At 47.7% G+C, this 25,321-nt stretch overlaps 1 protein-coding gene across 1 annotated transcript in view; it reads right to left on the bottom strand.

Annotated features, from left to right (window-relative positions):
• Positions 1–278: 278 nt before the first annotated feature.
• The window catches only part of LOC132070507 (serine/threonine-protein phosphatase 4 regulatory subunit 3B-like), a 144,247-nt gene continuing 119,204 nt past the window's right edge, over positions 279–25,321 (bottom strand). Inside the window, 2 exon segments of the mRNA XM_059467288.1 lie at positions 279–343; positions 954–1,172. Of these exon segments, the coding sequence (XP_059323271.1) occupies positions 279–343; positions 954–1,172 (284 nt within the window).

Here is a 25,321-nt window from a genome sequence, read left to right as displayed (position 1 = left end):
ATCGGCGGGAAAATGCACGTGGCCGCCCCCATCTTGGGCTCCATAGGAGCCATCTTGTGGAGGCGGTGGGACATTAACCGGGGGGACATTAAACAGAACACTCTTGGGAACGTCAACCGGGTACTGGGGAGGTTGGGAAAAGGGGTAGGAAAACCTGCTCCGAGGAGTCTGGCCAGGATCTCCTCGGAGTCCTCCTTTTGGAGGGCCAGGTCGGACCGATCGAGAGGGGGCAGAGGGAAGATGGAGCCTCTGCTGTGGGTTGGCCTTGAGGACCCCCCTCAAGGGCTCCGACCGAGGGACACGGGGTGAGGTAGACGGGGTAGGGACAACAGAACCGGGGGAACTGGGATTCAACCGCGACACTGATGAATTTTTTCGCAGTTCCCTCTGCTGAGACAACAATTGCAAAACTTTACCCGCCCAGTAAGCGGCCGGGTAAAGCTTTGCCTCCCCAGAGCTGACCTCTTGATCTAATTTTGCTAAAACAGCTTTCCAATAGAGAGGGTCTCTAATTTGCTCTGGGGTAGTGTTGGGGAACTGAGAAAAAATCCACTTTACTAAACTCTTTAAAGCAACCTTCGGGGGATCTAAACCTCCCCCAAGCAACAAACTTCTAACCTGGTGAAAGGCTCTTTTTAGAGGGGAGCTCTGACGCGCACCCATCGCGTAAATTAAAAGAAAACGACAGAGAAAGTAAAGAAAAGAGCACTCCTCTGATGACACTGACTGCCTAAACCAAAGTAAAAAAAACAACTAAAACAAGAACTGCCCGTCCGCCCGCTCCCACGCTGCCGCTTGCCTAGAAGACTGGTCCCAGAGCAGGCATGAGCCCCCAACAGCAAGACAGCAGGAAAGTGAAGGAAAAGAGGGGTTGGGAGCTGTCCCCAAAGCAGGGCTCAGGTCCCGGGAAGATTAAAAAGGTGGGAGGGAAGACCCCCAAGGCAGGGGCTTACCAATCAGACGAACGGCGAAAAGAAGATCCGGTAGAGGCAGAACTCCGCCCTCGGAGCTCTCCTTGGGTGAGAGGAGTTGTAGCTCCGGGTCCACCGGGAGCGCTGCTCCTATAATGGAGCCTGCTGCGACCGGTGGTAGATTAGTGTCCAGAGGTCCGATGACCTCGTCCACGGGGTCCGAGCAAGGGCCACGCGGTGGGCGCCAATCTGCAGCGATGACTGGCCGGAGACCCTGTGACCTGGCTAGCTGAGAAGGTGGCCAACAGTCCCACTGCAGCAGGGGGTGTCAGCCCCGGTGGCAAGGCCCCAGGGCTGGCAGCTTCAAGCACTCCTCGGCAGTAATAGCCTTGGGCTGTGCCTGCAGGACGAGGTCTCGGGGTAGAGCTGCTGAATAGGGCGGAGCAGAAGAGAGCCGGACACTCTCTGGGGTCAAACGAGTTTAATGTCCCGGGGGGCGACCAGCAGGGAGTGACCGCGCCAGAAAAAAAAGTTGGGCATCGGATTATAAAGGGAGGTGGTAACTGGAGGTGGGATTTACAAAAAACCAATCAGGGGAAGTCAGGGGACGTGCTTAACATAATAGACTGTAAGGGAGAACTAATCGATACATTATAAAGGAGGGGCCCCGGGACCTCAGCCAATCACTACTCCCACTGAGAGGAACATTCTGGAAGACTGGGAGTGGTGGGGAGTGATTGACTGGGCCCAGGGAGGAGGAAAATAATACATATTAGAAGATACAGGGTGGGGAAATTACATGACATGGGGGCAACCATAGCAACTAAGTAATAGACAGAAACTAGGGTGGGGAAAACTGGGAGGACAGAACCATCGTAACAAAGGGGGGGAAGAAACAGAACATACCAACACACCACAACAAGAGTTGATGTTTAGGCTTAGGGTTAGGGTTAGGGTTAGGGCTAGGGGTCGGTTTAGGTCTAGTCTTTAGGCTTAGTGTTTGGGTTAGGGTTAGGGTTTCTTAAACCAGAAAAATCTTACATCAAGGAACACTTCAGCTGCAAAAGTCATCCCAAGGGGAGCGCAAAAGTATAACAACCACGCTGCATCCTCCTCTTTTTCCTGGGACTATCCCTAACCCTAGGCTGATTTACCTGCCTCCTATTACTCTTACAGTCAGGCTTAGGATTAGGGTTAAGCTTAGGGCTTCTTAAACATGGAAAATCTTACCTCAAGGAGCACTTTACCTCTAAAAGTCATCCCAACTGCAGCATAATATTACCACAACAATGCTGCCTCCACCTGTTTTTCCTTAAAACAATGCCCAACCATGGGCTGATTTACCTGCCTAGGCTTGGGGTTAGGCTTCTGCCTAGTGTTGAGCCTTCTCTTAGGGTTAGGTTTAGGGTTTAGGGTTGGGCTTGGGTTTAGGGTTTGGTATACGGTTAGGGTTAGGGTAAGCGCTTGGGTTAGGGTTGGGTTTATGGTTAGGTATAGAGTTAGGGCTAGGGTTAGGGTTTAGGATTAGGGTTAGCGTTAGGGTAAGGTTTAGGCTTAGGTTTAGGGTTAGGGAGAAGAGTAAGGTTAGGTTTAGGGTTAGGGTTAGCGTTAGGGTTAGGGTTACGGTTAAATTTTGGGTAATGATAAGGGTTTCTTAAACCAGGAAAATCTCACTTCCAGGAAAAATTCAACTCTAAAATTCGTCCCAAGCACACCGCAAAATTTCCGCAACAAGGATGCCTCCACCTCTTTTTCCTTGGCTCCATCCCTAACCCTGGGCTTATTTACCTGCCTAGGGTTAGGGTTTGGGTTAGGGTTAGGGTTAGGATAAGGGTTAGGGTTAGGTTTCAGTGTTAAGGTTAGAGGTAGGGTTTGGCTTAGGGTTAGGGTTAGGATTAGGGTTACGGTACGTTTAGGGTTAGGGTTACTTTTACGGTTAGGGCTAGGGTTCGGGTTAGAGTTGATGTTTAGGCTTAGGGTTAGGGTTACGGTTAGGGCTAGGGATCGGTTTAGGTTTAGTCTTTAGGCTTAGTGTTTGGGTTAGGGTTAGGTTTTCTTAAACCAGAAAAATCTTACATCAAGGAACACTTCAGCTGCAAAAGTCATCCCAAGGGGAGCGCAAAAGTATAACAACCACGCTGCATCCTCCTCTTTTTCCTGGGACTATCCCTAACCCTAGGCTGATTTACCTGCCTCCTATTACTCTTACAGTCAGGCTTAGGATTAGGGTTAAGCTTAGGGCTTCTTAAACATGGAAAATCTTACCTCAAGGAGCACTTTACCTCTAAAAGTCATCCCAACTGCAGCATAATATTACCACAACAATGCTGCCTCCACCTGTTTTTCCTTAAAACAATGCCCAACCGTGGGCTGATTTACCTGCCTAGGCTTGGGGTTAGGCTTCTGCCTAGTGTTGAGCCTTCTCTTAGGGTTAGGTTTAGGGTTTAGGGTTGGGCTTGGGTTTAGGGTTTGGTATACGGTTAGGGTTAGGGTAAGCGCTTGGGTTAGGGTTGGGTTTATGGTTAGGTATAGAGTTAGGGTTAGGGTTAGGCTTTAGGATTAGGGTTAGCGTTAGGGTAAGGTTTAGGCTTAGGTTTAGGGATACGGGTAAGAGTAAGGTTTGGGTAAGGGTTAGGGTTAGGGTTAGGGTTAGGCTTAGGTTTAGGGTGAGGATTAGGCTTAGGATTAGGCTTAGGGTTAGGGTTAGAGTAAGGGCTAGGTTTAGGGTTAGGCTTTTTTAAACCTGGAAAATCTCACCTCAAGGAACACCTCAGCTGCAAAAGTCATCCCAAGCGGAGCGCAAAAGTATCACAATAAGGCTGCCTCCACCTCTTTTTCCTATGGACCGTCCCTAACCCTAGGTAGATGGACCTGCCTCCACTTAGGGTCAGGGTAAGGGTTACGCCTTGGGTTGGGGTTTTTAAACTAGGAAACCCAGAGCTCCAAGCACACTGCAGCTGCCAAAGGATCTCAAGGGCAGCGCAAATGTTCCACAATATGGCTGCTTTCACAGCTTTTTCCTCGGCACCATTCCGACCCCTAGGTTGATTTACCTGTCTAGGGTTATGGTTACGATGAGGGCTTTTGTTTAACAAGGAATTTCTGAGCTGAAGCAATTTGGCCGCTGCAAAAGGCATCCCAAGGGGAGCGCTAAAGTACCACAACAAGGCTGCCTCCACCTCTTCTTCCTGGGGACCGTCCTTAACCCTAGGCTGATTTACCTGCCTAGGGTCAGGGTTAGTGTTAAGCCTAGGTTTAGGGTTTGGTAAACCACTGAACCCTGAGCTCCAAGCACACTGCAGCTGCCAATGGCATCCCAAGGGGAGCACAGAAGTGCCATAACATGGCTGCCTCCACTGCATTTTCCTTAGCACCATCCCTAACTCTAGGCTGAGTTTCCTGCCTACGGTTAGGCTTCGGGTTTAACCTAGGCTAAGGGGTTTTTTAAACTAGGAAAGTCTGAACTCAAGGAGCACTGCAGCTGTGAAAAGCATCACAAGGGGAGCGCATAAGTTCCAGAACATGGCTGCTTTCACAGCTTTTTCCTTGGCACCATCCCGACCCCTAGGCTGATTGACCTGTTTAGGGTTAGGGTTAGGACTGGGGTTCCGGCAAGGGTTAGGATTAGGAGTAGGGTTAGGGCAATGGTGAGGACTAGGGTTAGGGTTAGGGTCACTATTAGGGTTAGGGTTAGGCTTAGGGTTACGGTTATGTTTAGGGTTAGGGTTACTTTTACGTTTTGGGCCAGGGTTCGGGTTAGAGTTGATGTTTAGGCTTAGGGTTAGGGTTAGGGTTAGGGTTAGGGTTAGGGCTAGGGGTCGGTTTAGGTCTAGTCTTTAGGCTTAGTGTTTGGGTTAGGGTTAGGGTTTCTTAAACCAGAAAAATCTTACATCAAGGAACACTTCAGCTGCAAAAGTCATCCCAAGGGGAGCGCAAAAGTATAACAACCACGCTGCATCCTCCTCTTTTTCCTGGGACTATCCCTAACCCTAGGCTGATTTACCTGCCTCCTATTACTCTTACAGTCAGGCTTCGGATTAGGGTTAAGCTTAGGGCTTCTTAAACATGGAAAATCTTACCTCAAGGAGCACTTTACCTCTAAAAGTCATCCAAACTGCAGCATAATATTACCACAACAATGCTGCCTCCACCTGTTTTTCCTTGAGACAATGCCCAACCGTGGGCTGATTTACCTGCCTAGGCTTGGGGTTAGGCTTCTGCCTAGTGTTGAGCCTTCTCTTAGGGTTAGGTTTAGGGTTTAGGGTTGGGCTTGGGTTTAGGGTTTGGTATACGGTTAGGGTTAGGGTAAGCGCTTGGGTTAGGGTTGGGTTTATGGTTAGGTATAGAGTTAGGGCTAGGGTTAGGGTTTAGGATTAGGGTTAGCGTTAGGGTAAGGTTTAGGCTTAGGTTTAGGGTTAGGGAGAAGAGTAAGGTTAGGTTTAGGGTTAGGGTTAGCGTTAGGGTTAGGGTTACGGTTAAATTTTGGGTAATGATAAGGGTTTCTTAAACCAGGAAAATCTCACTTCCAGGAAAAATTCAACTCTAAAATTCGTCCCAAGCACACCGCAAAATTTCCGCAACAAGGCTGCCTCCACCTCTTTTTCCTTGGCTCCATCCCTAACCCTGGGCTTATTTACCTGCCTAGGGTTAGGGTTTGGGTTAGGGTTAGGGTTAGGATAAGGGTTAGGGTTAGGTTTCAGTGTTAAGGTTAGAGGTAGGGTTTGGCTTAGGGTTAGGGTTAGGATTAGGGTTACGGTACGTTTAGGGTTAGGGTTACTTTTACGGTTAGGGCTAGGGTTCGGGTTAGAGTTGATGTTTAGGCTTAGGGTTAGGGTTACGGTTAGGGCTAGGGATCGGTTTAGGTTTAGTCTTTAGGCTTAGTGTTTGGGTTAGGGTTAGGTTTTCTTAAACCAGAAAAATCTTACATCAAGGAACACTTCAGCTGCAAAAGTCATCCCAAGGGGAGCGCAAAAGTATAACAACCACGCTGCATCCTCCTCTTTTTCCTGGGACTATCCCTAACCCTAGGCTGATTTACCTGCCTCCTATTACTCTTACAGTCAGGCTTAGGATTAGGGTTAAGCTTAGGGCTTCTTAAACATGGAAAATCTTACCTCAAGGAGCACTTTACCTCTAAAAGTCATCCCAACTGCAGCATAATATTACCACAACAATGCTGCCTCCACCTGTTTTTCCTTGAGACAATGCCCAACCGTGGGCTGATTTACCTGCCTAGGCTTGGGGTTAGGCTTCTGCCTAGTGTTGAGCCTTCTCTTAGGGTTAGGTTTAGGGTTTAGGGTTGGGCTTGGGTTTAGGGTTTGGTATACGGTTAGAGTTAGGGTAGCGCTTGGCTTAGGGTTGGGTTTAGGTTAGGTACAGAGTTAGGGTTAGGGTTAGGCTTTAGGATTAGGGTTAGCGTTAGGGTAAGGTTTAGGCTTAGGTTTGGGATAGGGGTAAGAGTAAGGTTAGGGTAAGGGTTAGGGTTAGGGTTAGGCTTAGGGTTACGGTGAGGATTAGGCTTAGGATTAGGCTTAGGGTTAGGGTTAGAGTAAGGGCTAGGTTTAGGGTTAGGCTTTTTTAAACCTGGAAAATCTCACCTCAAGGAACACCTCAGCTGCAAAAGTCATCCCAAGCGGAGCGCAAAAGTATCACAATAAGGCTGCCTCCACCTCTTTTTCCTATGGACCGTCCCTAACCCTAGGTAGATGGACCTGCCTCCACTTAGGGTCAGGGTAAGGGTTACGCCTTGGGTTGGGGTTTTTAAACTAGGAAACCCAGAGCTCCAAGCACACTGCAGCTGCCAAAGGATCTCAAGGGCAGCGCAAATGTTCCACAATATGGCTGCTTTCACAGCTTTTTCCTCCGCACCATTCCGACCCCTAGGTTGATTTACCTGTCTAGGGTTATGGTTACGATGAGGGCTTTTGTTTAACAAGGAATTTCTGAGCTGAAGCAATTTGGCCGCTGCAAAAGGCATCCCAAGGGGAGCGCTAAAGTACCACAACAAGGCTGCCTCCACCTCTTCTTCCTGGGGACCGTCCTTAACCCTAGGCTGATTTACCTGCCTAGGGTCAGGGTTAGTGTTAAGCCTAGGTTTAGGGTTTGGTAAACCACTGAACCCTGAGCTCCAAGCACACTGCAGCTGCCAATGGCATCCCAAGGGGAGCACAGAACTGCCATAACATGGCTGCCTCCACTGCATTTTCCTTAGCACCATCCCTAACTCTAGGCTGAGTTTCCTGCCTAGGGTTAGGCTTAGGGTTTAACCTAGGCTAAGGGGTTTTTTAAACTAGGAAAGTCTGAACTCAAGGAGCACTGCAGCTGTGAAAAGCATCACAAGGGGAGCGCATAAGTTCCAGAACATGGCTGCTTTCACAGCTTTTTCCTTGGCACCATGCCGACCCCTAGGCTGATTGACCTGTTTAGGGTTAGGGTTAGGACTGGGGTTCCGGCTAGGGTTAGGATTAGGAGTAGGGTTAGGGCAATGGTGAGGACTAGGGTTAGGGTTAGGGTCACTATTAGGGTTAGGGTTAGGCTTAGGGTTACGGTTATGTTTAGGGTTAGGGTTATTTTACGTTTTGGGCCAGGGTTCGGGTTAGAGTTGATGTTTAGGCTTAGGGTTAGGGTTAGGGTTAGGGCTAGGGGTCGGTTTAGGTCTAGTCTTTAGGCTTAGTGTTTGGGTTAGGGTTAGGGTTTCTTAAACCAGAAAAATCTTACATCAAGGAACACTTCAGCTGCAAAAGTCATCCCAAGGGGAGCGCAAAAGTATAACAACCACGCTGCATCCTCCTCTTTTTCCTGGGACTATCCCTAACCCTAGGCTGATTTACCTGCCTCCTATTACTCTTACAGTCAGGCTTAGGATTAGGGTTAAGCTTAGGGCTTCTTAAACATGGAAAATCTTACCTCAAGGAGCACTTTACCTCTAAAAGTCATCCCAACTGCAGCATAATATTACCACAACAATGCTGCCTCCACCTGTTTTTCCTTGAGACAATGCCCAACCGTGGGCTGATTTACCTGCCTAGGCTTGGGGTTAGGCTTCTGCCTAGTGTTGAGCCTTCTCTTAGGGTTAGGTTTAGGGTTTAGGGTTGGGCTTGGGTTTAGGGTTTGGTATACGGTTAGAATTAGGGTAGCGCTTGGGTAAGGGTTGGGTTTAGGTTAGGTACAGAGTTAGGGTTAGGGTTAGGCTTTAGGATTAGGGTTAGCGTTAGGGTAAGGTTTAGGCTTAGGTTTAGGGATAGGGGTAAGAGTAAGGTTTGGGTAAGGGTTAGGGTTAGGGTTAGGGTTAGGCTTAGGTTTAGGGTGAGGATTAGGCTTAGGATTAGGCTTAGGGTTAGGGTTAGAGTAAGGGCTAGGTTTAGGGTTAGGCTTTTTTAAACCTGGAAAATCTCACCTCAAGGAACACCTCAGCTGCAAAAGTCATCCCAAGGGGAGCGCAAAAGTATAACAACCACGCTGCATCCTCCTCTTTTTCCTGGGACTATCCCTAACCCTAGGCTGATTTACCTGCCTCCTATTACTCTTACAGTCAGGCTTAGGATTAGGGTTAAGCTTAGGGCTTCTTAAACATGGAAAATCTTACCTCAAGGAGCACTTTACCTCTAAAAGTCATCCCAACTGCAGCATAAAATTACCACAACAATGCTGCCTCCACCTGTTTTTCCTTGAGACAATGCCCAACCGTGGGCTGATTTACCTGCCTAGGCTTGGGGTTAGGCTTCTGCCTAGTGTTGAGCCTTCTCTTAGGGTTAGGTTTAGGGTTTAGGGTTGGGCTTGGGTTTAGGGTTTGGTATACGGTTAGGGTTAGGGTAAGCGCTTGGGTTAGGGTTGGGTTTATGGTTAGGTATAGAGTTAGGGCTAGGGTTAGGGTTTAGGATTAGGGTTAGCGTTAGGGTAAGGTTTAGGCTTAGGTTTAGGGTTAGGGAGAAGAGTAAGGTTAGGTTTAGGGTTAGGGTTAGCGTTAGGGTTAGGGTTACGGTTAAATTTTGGGTAATGATAAGGGTTTCTTAAACCAGGAAAATCTCACTTCCAGGAACATTTCAACTCTAAAATTCGTCCCAAGGACACCGCAAAATTTCCGCAACAAGGCTGCCTCCACCTCTTTTTCCTTGGCACCATCCCTAACCCTGGGCTTATTTACCTGCCTAGGGTTAGGGTTTGGGTTAGGGTTAGGGTTAGGATAAGGGTTAGGGTTAGGTTTCAGTGTTAAGGTTAGAGGTAGGGTTTGGCTTAGGGTTAGGGTTAGGATTAGGGTTACGGTTACGTTTAGGGTTAGGGTTACTTTTACGGTTAGGGCTAGGGTTCGGGTTAGAGTTGATGTTTCGGCTTAGGGTTAGGGTTACGGTTAGGGCTAGGGATCGGTTTAGGTTTAGTCTTTAGGCTTAGTGTTTGGGTTAGGGTTAGGTTTTCTTAAACCAGAAAAATCTTACCTCAAGGAACACTTCAGCTGCAAAAGTCATCCCATGGGGTGCGCAAAAGTACAACAACAACGCTGCATCCTCCTCTTTTTCCTGGGACTATCCCTAACCCTAGGCTGATTTACCTGCCTCCTATTACTCTTACAGTCAGGCTTAGGGTTAGTGTTAGGCTTAGGGCTTCTTAAACATGGAAAATCTTACCTCAAGGAGCACTTTACCTCTAAAAGTCATCCCAACTGCAGCATAAAATTACCACAACAATGCTGCCTCCACCTGTTTTTCCTTGAGACAATGCCCAACCGTGGGCTGATTTACCTGCCTAGGCTTGGGGTTAGGCTTCTGCCTAGTGTTGAGCCTTCTCTTAGGGTTAGGTTTAGGGTTTAGGGTTGGGCTTGAGTTTAGGGTTTGGTATACGGTTAGAGTTAGGGTAGCGCTTGGGTTAGGGTTGGGTTTAGGTTAGGTACAGAGTTAGGGTTAGGGTTAAGGTTTAGGATTAGGGTCTGTATTAGGGTTAGGTTTAGGCTTAGGTTTAGGGATAGGGGTAAGAGTAAGGTTAGGGTAAGGGTTAGGGTTAGGGTTAGGGTTAGGGTTAGGCTTAGGTTTAGGGTGAGGATTAGGCTTAGGATTAGGCTTAGGGTTAGGGTTAGAGTAAGGGCTAGGTTTAGGGTTAGGCTTTTTTAAACCTGGAAAATCTCACCTCAAGGAACACCTCAGCTGCAAAAGTCATCCCAAGCGGAGCGCAAAAGTATCACAATAAGGCTGCCTCCACCTCTTTTTCCTATGGACCGTCCCTAACCCTAGGTAGATGGACCTGCCTCCACTTAGGGTCAGGGTAAGGGTTACGCCTTGGGTTGGGGTTTTTAAACTAGGAAACCCAGAGCTCCAAGCACACTGCAGCTGCCAAAGGATCTCAAGGGCAGCGCAAATGTTCCACAATATGGCTGCTTTCACAGCTTTTTCCTCCGCACCATTCCGACCCCTAGGTTGATTTACCTGTCTAGGGTTATGGTTACGATGAGGGCTTTTGTTTAACAAGGAATTTCTGAGCTGAAGCAATTTGGCCGCTGCAAAAGGCATCCCAAGGGGAGCGCTAAAGTACCACAACAAGGCTGCCTCCACCTCTTCTTCCTGGGGACCGTCCTTAACCCTAGGCTGATTTACCTGCCTAGGGTCAGGGTTAGTGTTAAGCCTAGGTTTAGGGTTTGGTAAACCACTGAACCCTGAGCTCCAAGCACACTGCAGCTGCCAATGGCATCCCAAGGGGAGCACAGAAGTGCCATAACATGGCTGCCTCCACTGCATTTTCCTTGGCACCATCCCTAACTCTAGGCTGAGTTTCCTGCCTACGGTTAGGCTTAGGGTTTAACCTAGGCTAAGGGGTTTTTTAAACTAGGAAAGTCTGAACTCAAGGAGCACTGCAGCTGTGAAAAGCATCACAAGGGGAGCGCATAAGTTCCAGAACATGGCTGCTTTCACAGCTTTTTCCTTGGCACCATCCCGACCCCTAGGCTGATTGACCTGTTTAGGGTTAGGGTTAGGACTGGGGTTCCGGCTAGGGTTAGGATTAGGAGTAGGGTTAGGGCAATGGTGAGGACTAGGGTTAGGGTTAGGGTCACTATTAGGGTTAGGGTTAGGCTTAGGGTTACGGTTATGTTTAGGGTTAGGGTTACTTTTACGTTTTGGGCCAGGGTTCGGGTTAGAGTTGATGTTTAGGCTTAGGGTTAGGGTTACGGTTAGGGCTAGGGGTCGGTTTAGGTCTAGGCTTTAGGCTTAGTGTTTGGGTTAGGGTTAGGGTTTCTTAAACCAGAAAAATCTTACATCAAGGAACACTTCAGCTGCAAAAGTCATCCCAAGGGGAGCGCAAAAGTATAACAACCACGCTGCATCCTCCTCTTTTTCCTGGGACTATCCCTAACCCTAGGCTGATTTACCTGCCTCCTATTACTCTTACAGTCAGGCTTAGGATTAGGGTTAAGCTTAGGGCTTCTTAAACATGGAAAATCTTACCTCAAGGAGCACTTTACCTCTAAAAGTCATCCCAACTGCAGCATAATATTACCACAACAATGCTGCCTCCACCTGTTTTTCCTTGAGACAATGCCCAACCGTGGGCTGATTTACCTGCCTAGGCTTGGGGTTAGGCTTCTGCCTAGTGTTGAGCCTTCTCTTAGGGTTAGGTTTAGGGTTTAGGGTTGGGCTTGGGTTTAGGGTTTGGTATACGGTTAGGGTTAGGGTAAGCGCTTGGGTTAGGGTTGGGTTTATGGTTAGGTATAGAGTTAGGGCTAGGGTTAGGGTTTAGGATTAGGGTTAGCGTTAGGGTAAGGTTTAGGCTTAGGTTTAGGGTTAGGGAGAAGAGTAAGGTTAGGTTTAGGGTTAGGGTTAGCGTTAGGGTTAGGGTTACGGTTAAATTTTGGGTAATGATAAGGGTTTCTTAAACCAGGAAAATCTCACTTCCAGGAACATTTCAACTCTAAAATTCGTCCCAAGGACACCGCAAAATTTCCGCAACAAGGCTGCCTCCACCTCTTTTTCCTTGGCACCATCCCTAACCCTGGGCTTATTTACCTGCCTAGGGTTAGGGTTTGGGTTAGGGTTAGGGTTAGGATAAGGGTTAGGGTTAGGTTTCAGTGTTAAGGTTAGAGGTAGGGTTTGGCTTAGGGTTAGGGTTAGGATTAGGGTTACGGTTACGTTTAGGGTTAGGGTTACTTTTACGGTTAGGGCTAGGGTTCGGGTTAGAGTTGATGTTTCGGCTTAGGGTTAGGGTTACGGTTAGGGCTAGGGATCGGTTTAGGTTTAGTCTTTAGGCTTAGTGTTTGGGTTAGGGTTAGGTTTTCTTAAACCAGAAAAATCTTACCTCAAGGAACACTTCAGCTGCAAAAGTCATCCCATGGGGTGCGCAAAAGTACAACAACAACGCTGCATCCTCCTCTTTTTCCTGGGACTATCCCTAACCCTAGGCTGATTTACCTGCCTCCTATTACTCTTACAGTCAGGCTTAGGGTTAGTGTTAGGCTTAGGGCTTCTTAAACATGGAAAATCTTACCTCAAGGAGCACTTTACCTCTAAAAGTCATCCCAACTGCAGCATAAAATTACCACAACAATGCTGCCTCCACCTGTTTTTCCTTGAGACAATGCCCAACCGTGGGCTGATTTACCTGCCTAGGCTTGGGGTTAGGCTTCTGCCTAGTGTTGAGCCTTCTCTTAGGGTTAGGTTTAGGGTTTAGGGTTGGGCTTGAGTTTAGGGTTTGGTATACGGTTAGAGTTAGGGTAGCGCTTGGGTTAGGGTTGGGTTTAGGTTAGGTACAGAGTTAGGGTTAGGGTTAAGGTTTAGGATTAGGGTCTGTATTAGGGTTAGGTTTAGGCTTAGGTTTAGGGATAGGGGTAAGAGTAAGGTTAGGGTAAGGGTTAGGGTTAGGGTTAGGGTTAGGGTTAGGCTTAGGTTTAGGGTGAGGATTAGGCTTAGGATTAGGCTTAGGGTTAGGGTTAGAGTAAGGGCTAGGTTTAGGGTTAGGCTTTTTTAAACCTGGAAAATCTCACCTCAAGGAACACCTCAGCTGCAAAAGTCATCCCAAGCGGAGCGCAAAAGTATCACAATAAGGCTGCCTCCACCTCTTTTTCCTATGGACCGTCCCTAACCCTAGGTAGATGGACCTGCCTCCACTTAGGGTCAGGGTAAGGGTTACGCCTTGGGTTGGGGTTTTTAAACTAGGAAACCCAGAGCTCCAAGCACACTGCAGCTGCCAAAGGATCTCAAGGGCAGCGCAAATGTTCCACAATATGGCTGCTTTCACAGCTTTTTCCTCCGCACCATTCCGACCCCTAGGTTGATTTACCTGTCTAGGGTTATGGTTACGATGAGGGCTTTTGTTTAACAAGGAATTTCTGAGCTGAAGCAATTTGGCCGCTGCAAAAGGCATCCCAAGGGGAGCGCTAAAGTACCACAACAAGGCTGCCTCCACCTCTTCTTCCTGGGGACCGTCCTTAACCCTAGGCTGATTTACCTGCCTAGGGTCAGGGTTAGTGTTAAGCCTAGGTTTAGGGTTTGGTAAACCACTGAACCCTGAGCTCCAAGCACACTGCAGCTGCCAATGGCATCCCAAGGGGAGCACAGAACTGCCATAACATGGCTGCCTCCACTGCATTTTCCTTGGCACCATCCCTAACTCTAGGCTGAGTTTCCTGCCTACGGTTAGGCTTAGGGTTTAACCTAGGCTAAGGGGTTTTTTAAACTAGGAAAGTCTGAACTCAAGGAGCACTGCAGCTGTGAAAAGCATCACAAGGGGAGCGCATAAGTTCCAGAACATGGCTGCTTTCACAGCTTTTTCCTTGGCACCATGCCGACCCCTAGGCTGATTGACCTGTTTAGGGTTAGGGTTAGGACTGGGGTTCCGGCTAGGGTTAGGATTAGGAGTAGGGTTAGGGCAATGGTGAAGACTAGGGTTAGGGTTATGGTCACTATTAGGGTTAGGGTTAGGTTTAGGGCTACGGTTAAATTTTGGGTAATGATAAGGGTTTCTTAAACCAGGAAAATCTCACTTCCAGGAACAATTCAACTCTAAAATTCGTCCCAAGGACACCGCAAAATTTCCGCAACAAGGCTGCCTCCACCTCTTTTTCCTTGGCACCATCCCTAACCCTGGGCTTATTTACCTGCCTAGGGTTAGGGTTTGGGTTAGGGTTAGGGTTAGGATAAGGGTTAGGGTTAGGTTTCAGTGTTAAGGTTAGAGGTAGGGTTTGGCTTAGGGTTAGGGTTAGGATTAGGTTTACGGTTACGTTTAGGGTTAGGGTTACTTTTACGGTTAGGGCTAGGGTTCGGGTTAGAGTTGATGTTTAGGCTTAGGGTTAGGGTTACGGTTAGGGCTAGGGATCGGTTTAGGTTTAGTCTTTAGGCTTAGTGTTTGGGTTAGGGTTAGGTTTTCTTAAACCAGAAAAATCTTACCTCAAGGAACACTTCAGCTGCAAAAGTCATCCCAAGGGGAGCGCAAAAGTATAACAACCACGCTGCATCCTCCTCTTTTTCCTGGGACTATCCCTAACCCTAGGCTGATTTACCTGCCTCCTATTACTCTTACAGTCAGGCTTACGATTAGGGTTAAGCTTAGGGCTTCTTAAACATGGAAAATCTTACCTCAAGGAGCACTTTACCTCTAAAAGTCATCCCAACTGCAGCATAAAATTACCACAACAATGCTGCCTCCACCTGTTTTTCCTTGAGACAATGCCCAACCGTGGGCTGATTTACCTGCCTAGGCTTGGGGTTAGGCTTCTGCCTAGTGTTGAGCCTTCTCTTAGGGTTAGGTTTAGGGTTTAGGGTTGGGCTTGGGTTTAGGGTTTGGTATACGGTTAGGGTTAGGGTAAGCGCTTGGGTTAGGGTTGGGTTTATGGTTAGGTATAGAGTTAGGGCTAGGGTTAGGCTTTAGGATTAGGGTTAGCGTTAGGGAAAGGTTTAGGCTTAGGTTTAGGGTTAGGGAGAAGAGTAAGGTTAGGTTTAGGGTTAGGGTTAGCGTTAGGGTTAGGGTTACGGTTAAATTTTGGGTAATGATAAGGGTTTCTTAAACCAGGAAAATCTCACTTCCAGGAACAATTCAACTCTAAAATTCGTCCCAAGGACACCGCAAAATTTCCGCAACAAGGCTGCCTCCACCTCTTTTTCCTTGGCACCATCCCTAACCCTGGGCTTATTTACCTGCCTAGGGTTAGGGTTTGGGTTAGGGTTAGGGTTAGGATAAGGGTTAGGGTTAGGTTTCAGTGTTAAGGTTAGAGGTAGGGTTTGGCTTAGGGTTAGGGTTAGGATTAGGGTTACGGTTACGTTTAGGGTTAGGGTTACTTTTACGGTTAGGGCTAGGGTTCGGGTTAGAGTTGATGTTTCGGCTTAGGGTTAGGGTTACGGTTAGGGCTAGGGATCGGTTTAGGTTTAGTCTTTAGGCTTAGTGTTTGGGTTAGGGTTAGGTTTTCTTAAACCAGAAAAATCTTACCTCAAGGAACACTTCAGCTGCAAAAGTCATCCCATGGGGTGCGCAAAAGTACAACAACAACGCTGCATCCTCCTCTTTTTCCTGGGACTATCCCTAACCCTAGGCTGATTTACCTGCCTCCTATTACTCTTACAGTCAGGTTTAGGGTTAGTGTTAGGCTTAGGGCTTCTTAAACATGGAAAATCTTACCTCAAGGAGCACTTTACCTCTAAAAGTCATCCCAACTGCAGCATAATATTACCACAACAATGCTGCCTCCACCTGTTTTTCCCTGAGACAATGCCCAACCGTGGGCTGATTTACCTGCCTAGGCTTGGGGTTAGGCTTCTGCCTAGTGTTGAGCCTTCTCTTAGGGTTAGGTTTAGGGTTTAGGGTTGGTCTTGGGTTTAGGGTTTGGTATACGGTTAGAGTTAGGGTAAGCGCTTGGCTTAGGGTTGGGTTTAGGTTAGGTACAGAGTTAGGGTTAGGGTTAGGCTTTAGGATTAGGGTTAGCGTTAGGGTAAGGTTTAGGCTTAGGTTTAGGGATAGGGGTAAGAGTAAGGTTTGGGTAAGGGTTAGGGTTAGGGTTAGGGTTAGGCTTAGGTTTAGGGTGAGGATTAGGCTTAGGATTAGGCTTAGGGTTAGGGTTAGAGTAAGGGCTAGGTTTAGGGTTAGGCTTTTTTAAACCTGGAAAATCTCACCTCAAGGAACATCTCAGCTGCAAAAGTCATCCCAAGCGGAGCGCAAAAGTATCACAATAAGGCTGCCTCCACCTCTTTTTCCTATGGACCGTCCCTAACCCTAGGTAGATGGACCTGCCTCCACTTAGGGTCAGGGTAAGGGTTACGCCTTGGGTTGGGGTTTTTAAACTAGGAAACCCAGAGCTCCAAGCACACTGCAGCTGCCAAAGGATCTCAAGGGCAGCGCAAATGTTCCACAATATGGCTGCTTTCACAGCTTTTTCCTCGGCACCATTCCGACCCCTAGGTTGATTTACCTGTCTAGGGTTATGGTTACGATGAGGGCTTTTGTTTAACAAGGAATTTCTGAGCTGAAGCAATTTGGCCGCTGCAAAAGGCATCCCAAGGGGAGCGCTAAAGTACCACAACAAGGCTACCTCCACCTCTTCTTCCTGGGGACCGTCCTTAACCCTAGGCTGATTTACCTGCCTAGGGTCAGGGTTAGTGTTAAGCCTAGGTTTAGGGTTTGGTAAACCACTGAACCCTGAGCTCCAAGCACACTGCAGCTGCCAATGGCATCCCAAGGGGAGCACAGAAGTGCCATAACATGGCTGCCTCCACTGCATTTTCCTTGGCACCATCCCTAACTCTAGGCTGAGTTTCCTGCCTAGGGTTAGGCTTAGGGTTTAACCTAGGCTAAGGGGTTTTTTAAACTAGGAAAGTCTGAGCTCAAGGAGCACTGCAGCTGTGAAAAGCATCACAAGGGGAGCGCATAAGTTCCAGAACATGGCTGCTTTCACAGCTTTTTCCTTGGCACCATGCCGACCCCTAGGCTGATTGACCTGTTTAGGGTTAGGGTTAGGACTGGGGTTCCGGCTAGGGTTAGGATTAGAAGTAGGGTTAGGGCAAGGGTGAGGACTAGGGTTAGGGTTATGGTCACTATTAGGGTTAGGGTTAGGTTTAGGGTTACGGTTATGTTTAGGGTTAGGGTTACTTTTACGTTTTGGGCCAGGGTTCGGGTTAGAGTTGATGTTTAGGCTTAGGGTTAGGGTTAGGGTTAGGGCTAGGGGTCGGTTTAGGTCTGGTCTTTAGGCTTAGTGTTAGGGTTAGGGTTAGGGTTTCTTAAACCAGAAAAATCTTACATCAAGGAACACTTCAGCTGCAAAAGTCATCCCAAGGGGAGCGCAAAAGTATAACAACCACGCTGCATCCTCCTCTTTTTCCTGGGACTATCCCTAACCCTAGGCTGATTTACCTGCCTCCTATTACTCTTACAGTCAGGCTTAGGATTAGGGTTAAGCTTAGGGCTTCTTAAACATGGAAAATCTTACCTCAAGGAGCACTTTACCTCTAAAAGTCATCCCAACTGCAGCATAATATTACCACAACAATGCTGCCTCCACCTGTTTTTCCTTGAGACAATGCCCAACCGTGGGCTGATTTACCTGCCTAGGCTTGGGGTTAGGCTTCTGCCTAGTGTTGAGCCTTCTCTTAGGGTTAGGTTTAGGGTTTAGGGTTGGGCTTGGGTTTAGGGTTTGGTATACGGTTAGGGTTAGGGTAAGCGCTTGGGTTAGGGTTGGGTTTATGGTTAGGTATAGAGTTAGGGCTAGGGTTAGGGTTTAGGATTAGGGTTAGCGTTAGGGTAAGGTTTAGGCTTAGGTTTAGGGTTAGGGAGAAGAGTAAGGTTAGGTTTAGGGTTAGGGTTAGCGTTAGGGTTAGGGTTACGGTTAAATTTTGGGTAATGATAAGGGTTTCTTAAACCAGGAAAATCTCACTTCCAGGAACAATTCAACTCTAAAATTCGTCCCAAGGACACCGCAAAATTTCCGCAACAAGGCTGCCTCCACCTCTTTTTCCTTGGCACCATCCCTAACCCTGGGCTTATTTACCTGCCTAGGGTTAGGGTTTGGGTTAGGGTTAGGGTTAGGATAAGGGTTAGGGTTAGGTTTCAGTGTTAAGGTTAGAGGTAGGGTTTGGCTTAGGGTTAGGGTTAGGATTAGGGTTACGGTTACGTTTAGGGTTAGGGTTACTTTTACGGTTAGGGCTAGGGTTCGGGTTAGAGTTGATGTTTCGGCTTAGGGTTAGGGTTACGGTTAGGGCTAGGGATCGGTTTAGGTTTAGTCTTTAGGCTTAGTGTTTGGGTTAGGGTTAGGTTTTCTTAAACCAGAAAAATCTTACCTCAAGGAACACTTCAGCTGCAAAAGTCATCCCATGGGGTGCGCAAAAGTACAACAACAACGCTGCATCCTCCTCTTTTTCCTGGGACTATCCCTAACCCTAGGCTGATTTACCTGCCTCCTATTACTCTTACAGTCAGGCTTAGGGTTAGTGTTAGGCTTAGGGCTTCTTAAACATGGAAAATCTTACCTCAAGGAGCACTTTACCTCTAAAAGTCATCCCAACTGCAGCATAAAATTACCACAACAATGCTGCCTCCACCTGTTTTTCCTTGAGACAATGCCCAACCGTGGGCTGATTTACCTGCCTAGGCTTGGGGTTAGGCTTCTGCCTAGTGTTGAGCCTTCTCTTAGGGTTAGGTTTAGGGTTTAGGGTTGGGCTTGAGTTTAGGGTTTGGTATACGGTTAGAGTTAGGGTAGCGCTTGGGTTAGGGTTGGGTTTAGGTTAGGTACAGAGTTAGGGTTAGGGTTAGCCTTTAGGATTAGGGTCTGTATTAGGGTTAGGTTTAGGCTTAGGTTTAGGGATAGGGGTAAGAGTAAGGTTAGGGTAAGGGTTAGGGTTAGGGTTAGGCTTAGGGTTACGGTGAGGATTAGGCTTAGGATTAGGCTTAGGGTTAGGGTTAGAGTAAGGGCTAGGTTTAGGGTTAGGCTTTTTTAAACCTGGAAAATCTCACCTCAAGGAACACCTCAGCTGCAAAAGTCATCCCAAGCGGAGCGCAAAAGTATCACAATAAGGCTGCCTCCACCTCTTTTTCCTATGGACCGTCCCTAACCCTAGGTAGATGGACCTGCCTCCACTTAGGGTCAGGGTAAGGGTTACGCCTTGGGTTGGGGTTTTTAAACTAGGAAACCCAGAGCTCCAAGCACACTGCAGCTGCCAAAGGATCTCAAGGGCAGCGCAAATGTTCCACAATATGGCTGCTTTCACAGCTTTTTCCTCCGCACCATTCCGACCCCTAGGTTGATTTACCTGTCTAGGGTTATGGTTACGATGAGGGCTTTTGTTTAACAAGGAATTTCTGAGCTGAAGCAATTTGGCCGCTGCAAAAGGCATCCCAAGGGGAGCGCTAAAGTACCACAACAAGGCTGCCTCCACCTCTTCTTCCTGGGGACCGTCCTTAACCCTAGGCTGATTTACTTCCTAGGGTCAGGGTTAGTGTTAAGCCTAGGTTTAGGGTTTGGTAAACCACTGAACCCTGAGCTCCAAGCACACTGCAGCTGCCAATGGCATCCCAAGGGGAGCACAGAACTGCCATAACATGGCTGCCTCCACTGCATTTTCCTTGGCACCATCCCTAACTCTAGGCTGAGTTTCCTGCCTAGGGTTAGGCTTAGGGTTTAACCTAGGCTAAGGGGTTTTTTAAACTAGGAAAGTCTGAACTCAAGGAGCACTGCAGCTGTGAAAAGCATCACAAGGGGAGCGCATAAGTTCCAGAACATGGCTGCTTTCACAGCTTTTTCCTTGGCACCATGCCGACCCCTAGGCTGATTGACCTGTTTAGGGTTAGGGTTAGGACTGGGGTTCCGGCTAGGGTTAGGATTAGGAGTAGGGTTAGGGCAATAGTGAAGACTAGGGTTAGGGTTATGGTCACTATTAGGGTTAGGGTTAGGTTTAGGGCTACGGTTAAATTTTGGGTAATGATAAGGGTTTCTTAAACCAGGAAAATCTCACTTCCAGGAACAATTCAACTCTAAAATTCGTCCCAAGGACACCGCAAAATTTCCGCAACAAGGCTGCCTCCACCTCTTTTTCCTTGGCACCATCCCTAACCCTGGGCTTATTTACCTGCCTAGGGTTAGGGTTTGGGTTAGGGTTAGGGTTAGGATAAGGGTTTGGGTTAGGTTTCAGTGTTAAGGTTAGAGGTAGGGTTTGGCTTAGGGTTAGGGTTAGGATTAGGTTTACGGTTACGTTTAGGGTTAGGGTTACTTTTACGGTTAGGGCTAGGGTTCGGGTTAGAGTTGATGTTTAGGCTTAGGGTTAGGGTTACGGTTAGGGCTAGGGATCGGTTTAGGTTTAGTCTTTAGGCTTAGTGTTTGGGTTAGGGTTAGGTTTTCTTAAACCAGAAAAATCTTACCTCAAGGAACACTTCAGCTGCAAAAGTCATCCCAAGGGGAGCGCAAAAGTATAACAACCACGCTGCATCCTCCTCTTTTTCCTGGGACTATCCCTAACCCTAGGCTGATTTACCTGCCTCCTATTACTCTTACAGTCAGGCTTAGGATTAGGGTTAAGCTTAGGGCTTCTTAAACATGGAAAATCTTACCTCAAGGAGCACTTTACCTCTAAAAGTCATCCCAACTGCAGCATAAAATTACCACAACAATGCTGCCTCCACCTGTTTTTCCTTAAAACAATGCCCAACCGTGGGCTGATTTACCTGCCTAGGCTTGGGGTTAGGCTTCTGCCTAGTGTTGAGCCTTCTCTTAGGGTTAGGTTTAGGGTTTAGGGTTGGGCTTGGGTTTAGGGTTTGGTATACGGTTAGGGTTAGGGTAAGCGCTTGGGTTAGGGTTGGGTTTATGGTTAGGTATAGAGTTAGGGCTAGGGTTAGGCTTTAGGATTAGGGTTAGCGTTAGGGAAAGGTTTAGGCTTAGGTTTAGGGTTAGGGAGAAGAGTAAGGTTAGGTTTAGGGTTAGGGTTAGGGTTAGGGTTAGGGTTACGGTTAAATTTTGGGTAATGATAAGGGTTTCTTAAACCAGGAAAATCTCACTTCCAGGAACAATTCAACTCTAAAATTCGTCCCAAGGACACCGCAAAATTTCCGCAACAAGGCTGCCTCCACCTCTTTTTCCTTGGCACCATCCCTAACCCTGGGCTTATTTACCTGCCTAGGGTTAGGGTTTGGGTTAGGGTTAGGGTTAGGATAAGGGTTAGGGTTAGGTTTCAGTGTTAAGGTTAGAGGTAGGGTTTGGCTTAGGGTTAGGGTTAGGATTAGGGTTACGGTTACGTTTAGGGTTAGGGTTACTTTTACGGTTAGGGCTAGGGTTCGGGTTAGAGTTGATGTTTCGGCTTAGGGTTAGGGTTACGGTTAGGGCTAGGGATCGGTTTAGGTTTAGTCTTTAGGCTTAGTGTTTGGGTTAGGGTTAGGTTTTCTTAAACCAGAAAAATCTTACCTCAAGGAACACTTCAGCTGCAAAAGTCATCCCATGGGGTGCGCAAAAGTACAACAACAACGCTGCATCCTCCTCTTTTTCCTGGGACTATCCCTAACCCTAGGCTGATTTACCTGCCTCCTATTACTCTTACAGTCAGGTTTAGGGTTAGTGTTAGGCTTAGGGCTTCTTAAACATGGAAAATCTTACCTCAAGGAGCACTTTACCTCTAAAAGTCATCCCAACTGCAGCATAATATTACCACAACAATGCTGCCTCCACCTGTTTTTCCCTGAGACAATGCCCAACCGTGGGCTGATTTACCTGCCTAGGCTTGGGGTTAGGCTTCTGCCTAGTGTTGAGCCTTCTCTTAGGGTTAGGTTTAGGGTTTAGGGTTGGTCTTGGGTTTAGGGTTTGGTATACGGTTAGAGTTAGGGTAGCGCTTGGGTTAGGGTTGGGTTTAGGTTAGGTACAGAGTTAGGGTTAGGGTTAGGCTTTAGGATTAGGGTTAGCGTTAGGGTAAGGTTTAGGCTTAGGTTTAGGGATAGGGGTAAGAGTAAGTTTTGGGTAAGGGTTAGGGTTAGGGTTAGGGTTAGGCTTAGGTTTAGGGTGAGGATTAGGCTTAGGATTAGGCTTAGGGTTAGGGTTAGAGTAAGGGCTAGGTTTAGGGTTAGGCTTTTTTAAACCTGGAAAATCTCACCTCAAGGAACACCTCAGCTGCAAAAGTCATCCCAAGCGGAGCGCAAAAGTATCACAATAAGGCTGCCTCCACCTCTTTTTCCTATGGACCGTCCCTAACCCTAGGTAGATGGACCTGCCTCCACTTAGGGTCAGGGTAAGGGTTACGCCTTGGGTTGGGGTTTTTAAACTAGGAAACCCAGAGCTCCAAGCACACTGCAGCTGCCAAAGGATCTCAAGGGCAGCGCAAATGTTCCACAATATGGCTGCTTTCACAGCTTTTTCCTCGGCACCATTCCGACCCCTAGGTTGATTTACCTGTCTAGGGTTATGGTTACGATGAGGGCTTTTGTTTAACAAGGAATTTCTGAGCTGAAGCAATTTGGCCGCTGCAAAAGGCATCCCAAGGGGAGCGCTAAAGTACCACAACAAGGCTACCTCCACCTCTTCTTCCTGGGGACCGTCCTTAACCCTAGGCTGATTTACCTGCCTAGGGTCAGGGTTAGTGTTAAGCCTAGGTTTAGGGTTTGGTAAACCACTGAACCCTGAGCTCCAAGCACACTGCAGCTGCCAATGGCATCCCAAGGGGAGCACAGAACTGCCATAACATGGCTGCCTCCACTGCATTTTCCTTGGCACCATCCCTAACTCTAGGCTGAGTTTCCTGCCTACGGTTAGGCTTAGGGTTTAACCTAGGCTAAGGGGTTTTTTAAACTAGGAAAGTCTGAACTCAAGGAGCACTGCAGCTGTGAAAAGCATCACAAGGGGAGCGCATAAGTTCCAGAACATGGCTGCTTTCACAGCTTTTTCCTTGGCACCATGCCGACCCCTAGGCTGATTGACCTGTTTAGGGTTAGGGTTAGGACTGGGGTTCCGGCTAGGGTTAGGATTAGGAGTAGGGTTAGGGCAATGGTGAAGACTAGGGTTAGGGTTATGGTCACTATTAGGGTTAGGGTTAGGTTTAGGGCTACGGTTAAATTTTGGGTAATGATAAGGGTTTCTTAAACCAGGAAAATCTCACTTCCAGGAACAATTCAACTCTAAAATTCGTCCCAAGGACACCGCAAAATTTCCGCAACAAGGCTGCCTCCACCTCTTTTTCCTTGGCACCATCCCTAACCCTGGGCTTATTTACCTGCCTAGGGTTAGGGTTTGGGTTAGGGTTAGGGTTAGGATAAGGGTTAGGGTTAGGTTTCAGTGTTAAGGTTAGAGGTAGGGTTTGGCTTAGGGTTAGGGTTAGGATTAGGGTTACGGTTACGTTTAGGGTTAGGGTTACTTTTACGGTTAGGGCTAGGGTTCGGGTTAGAGTTGATGTTTCGGCTTAGGGTTAGGGTTACGGTTAGGGCTAGGGATCGGTTTAGGTTTAGTCTTTAGGCTTAGTGTTTGGGTTAGGGTTAGGTTTTCTTAAACCAGAAAAATCTTACCTCAAGGAACACTTCAGCTGCAAAAGTCATCCCATGGGGTGCGCAAAAGTACAACAACAACGCTGCATCCTCCTCTTTTTCCTGGGACTATCCCTAACCCTAGGCTGATTTACCTGCCTCCTATTACTCTTACAGTCAGGTTTAGGGTTAGTGTTAGGCTTAGGGCTTCTTAAACATGGAAAATCTTACCTCAAGGAGCACTTTACCTCTAAAAGTCATCCCAACTGCAGCATAATATTACCACAACAATGCTGCCTCCACCTGTTTTTCCCTGAGACAATGCCCAACCGTGGGCTGATTTACCTGCCTAGGCTTGGGGTTAGGCTTCTGCCTAGTGTTGAGCCTTCTCTTAGGGTTAGGTTTAGGGTTTAGGGTTGGTCTTGGGTTTAGGGTTTGGTATACGGTTAGAGTTAGGGTAGCGCTTGGGTTAGGGTTGGGTTTAGGTTAGGTACAGAGTTAGGGTTAGGGTTAGGCTTTAGGATTAGGGTTAGCGTTAGGGTAAGGTTTAGGCTTAGGTTTAGGGATAGGGGTAAGAGTAAGTTTTGGGTAAGGGTTAGGGTTAGGGTTAGGGTTAGGCTTAGGTTTAGGGTGAGGATTAGGCTTAGGATTAGGCTTAGGGTTAGGTTTAGAGTAAGGGCTAGGTTTAGGGTTAGGCTTTTTTAAACCTGGAAAATCTCACCTCAAGGAACATCTCAGCTGCAAAAGTCATCCCAAGCGGAGCGCAAAAGTATCACAATAAGGCTGCCTCCACCTCTTTTTCCTATGGACCGTCCCTAACCCTAGGTAGATGGACCTGCCTCCACTTAGGGTCAGGGTAAGGGTTACGCCTTGGGTTGGGGTTTTTAAACTAGGAAACCCAGAGCTCCAAGCACACTGCAGCTGCCAAAGGATCTCAAGGGCAGCGCAAATGTTCCACAATATGGCTGCTTTCACAGCTTTTTCCTCGGCACCATTCCGACCCCTAGGTTGATTTACCTGTCTAGGGTTATGGTTACGATGAGGGCTTTTGTTTAACAAGGAATTTCTGAGCTGAAGCAATTTGGCCGCTGCAAAAGGCATCCCAAGGGGAGCGCTAAAGTACCACAACAAGGCTACCTCCACCTCTTCTTCCTGGGGACCGTCCTTAACCCTAGGCTGATTTACCTGCCTAGGGTCAGGGTTAGTGTTAAGCCTAGGTTTAGGGTTTGGTAAACCACTGAACCCTGAGCTCCAAGCACACTGCAGCTGCCAATGGCATCCCAAGGGGAGCACAGAACTGCCATAACATGGCTGCCTCCACTGCATTTTCCTTGGCACCATCCCTAACTCTAGGCTGAGTTTCCTGCCTACGGTTAGGCTTAGGGTTTAACCTAGGCTAAGGGGTTTTTTAAACTAGGAAAGTCTGAACTCAAGGAGCACTGCAGCTGTGAAAAGCATCACAAGGGGAGCGCATAAGTTCCAGAACATGGCTGCTTTCACAGCTTTTTCCTTGGCACCATGCCGACCCCTAGGCTGATTGACCTGTTTAGGGTTAGGGTTAGGACTGGGGTTCCGGCTAGGGTTAGGATTAGGAGTAGGGTTAGGGCAATGGTGAAGACTAGGGTTAGGGTTATGGTCACTATTAGGGTTAGGATTAGGTTTAGGGCTACGGTTAAATTTTGGGTAATGATAAGGGTTTCTTAAACCAGGAAAATCTCACTTCCAGGAACAATTCAACTCTAAAATTCGTCCCAAGGACACCGCAAAATTTCCGCAACAAGGCTGCCTCCACCTCTTTTTCCTTGGCACCATCCCTAACCCTGGGCTTATTTACCTGCCTAGGGTTAGGGTTTGGGTTAGGGTTAGGGTTAGGATAAGGGTTAGGGTTAGGTTTCAGTGTTAAGGTTAGAGGTAGGGTTTGGCTTAGGGTTAGGGTTAGGATTAGGTTTACGGTTACGTTTAGGGTTAGGGTTACTTTTACGGTTAGGGCTAGGGTTCGGGTTAGAGTTGATGTTTAGGCTTAGGGT

This window comes from Ammospiza nelsoni, chromosome 3, assembly GCF_027579445.1.
Source record: "Ammospiza nelsoni isolate bAmmNel1 chromosome 3, bAmmNel1.pri, whole genome shotgun sequence".
In the NCBI taxonomy this organism is placed as follows: Eukaryota; Metazoa; Chordata; class Aves; order Passeriformes; family Passerellidae; genus Ammospiza; species Ammospiza nelsoni.
The sequence above is the reverse complement of the archived record's forward strand: the minus strand, read 5'-3'. Positions and strand labels throughout refer to the sequence as shown.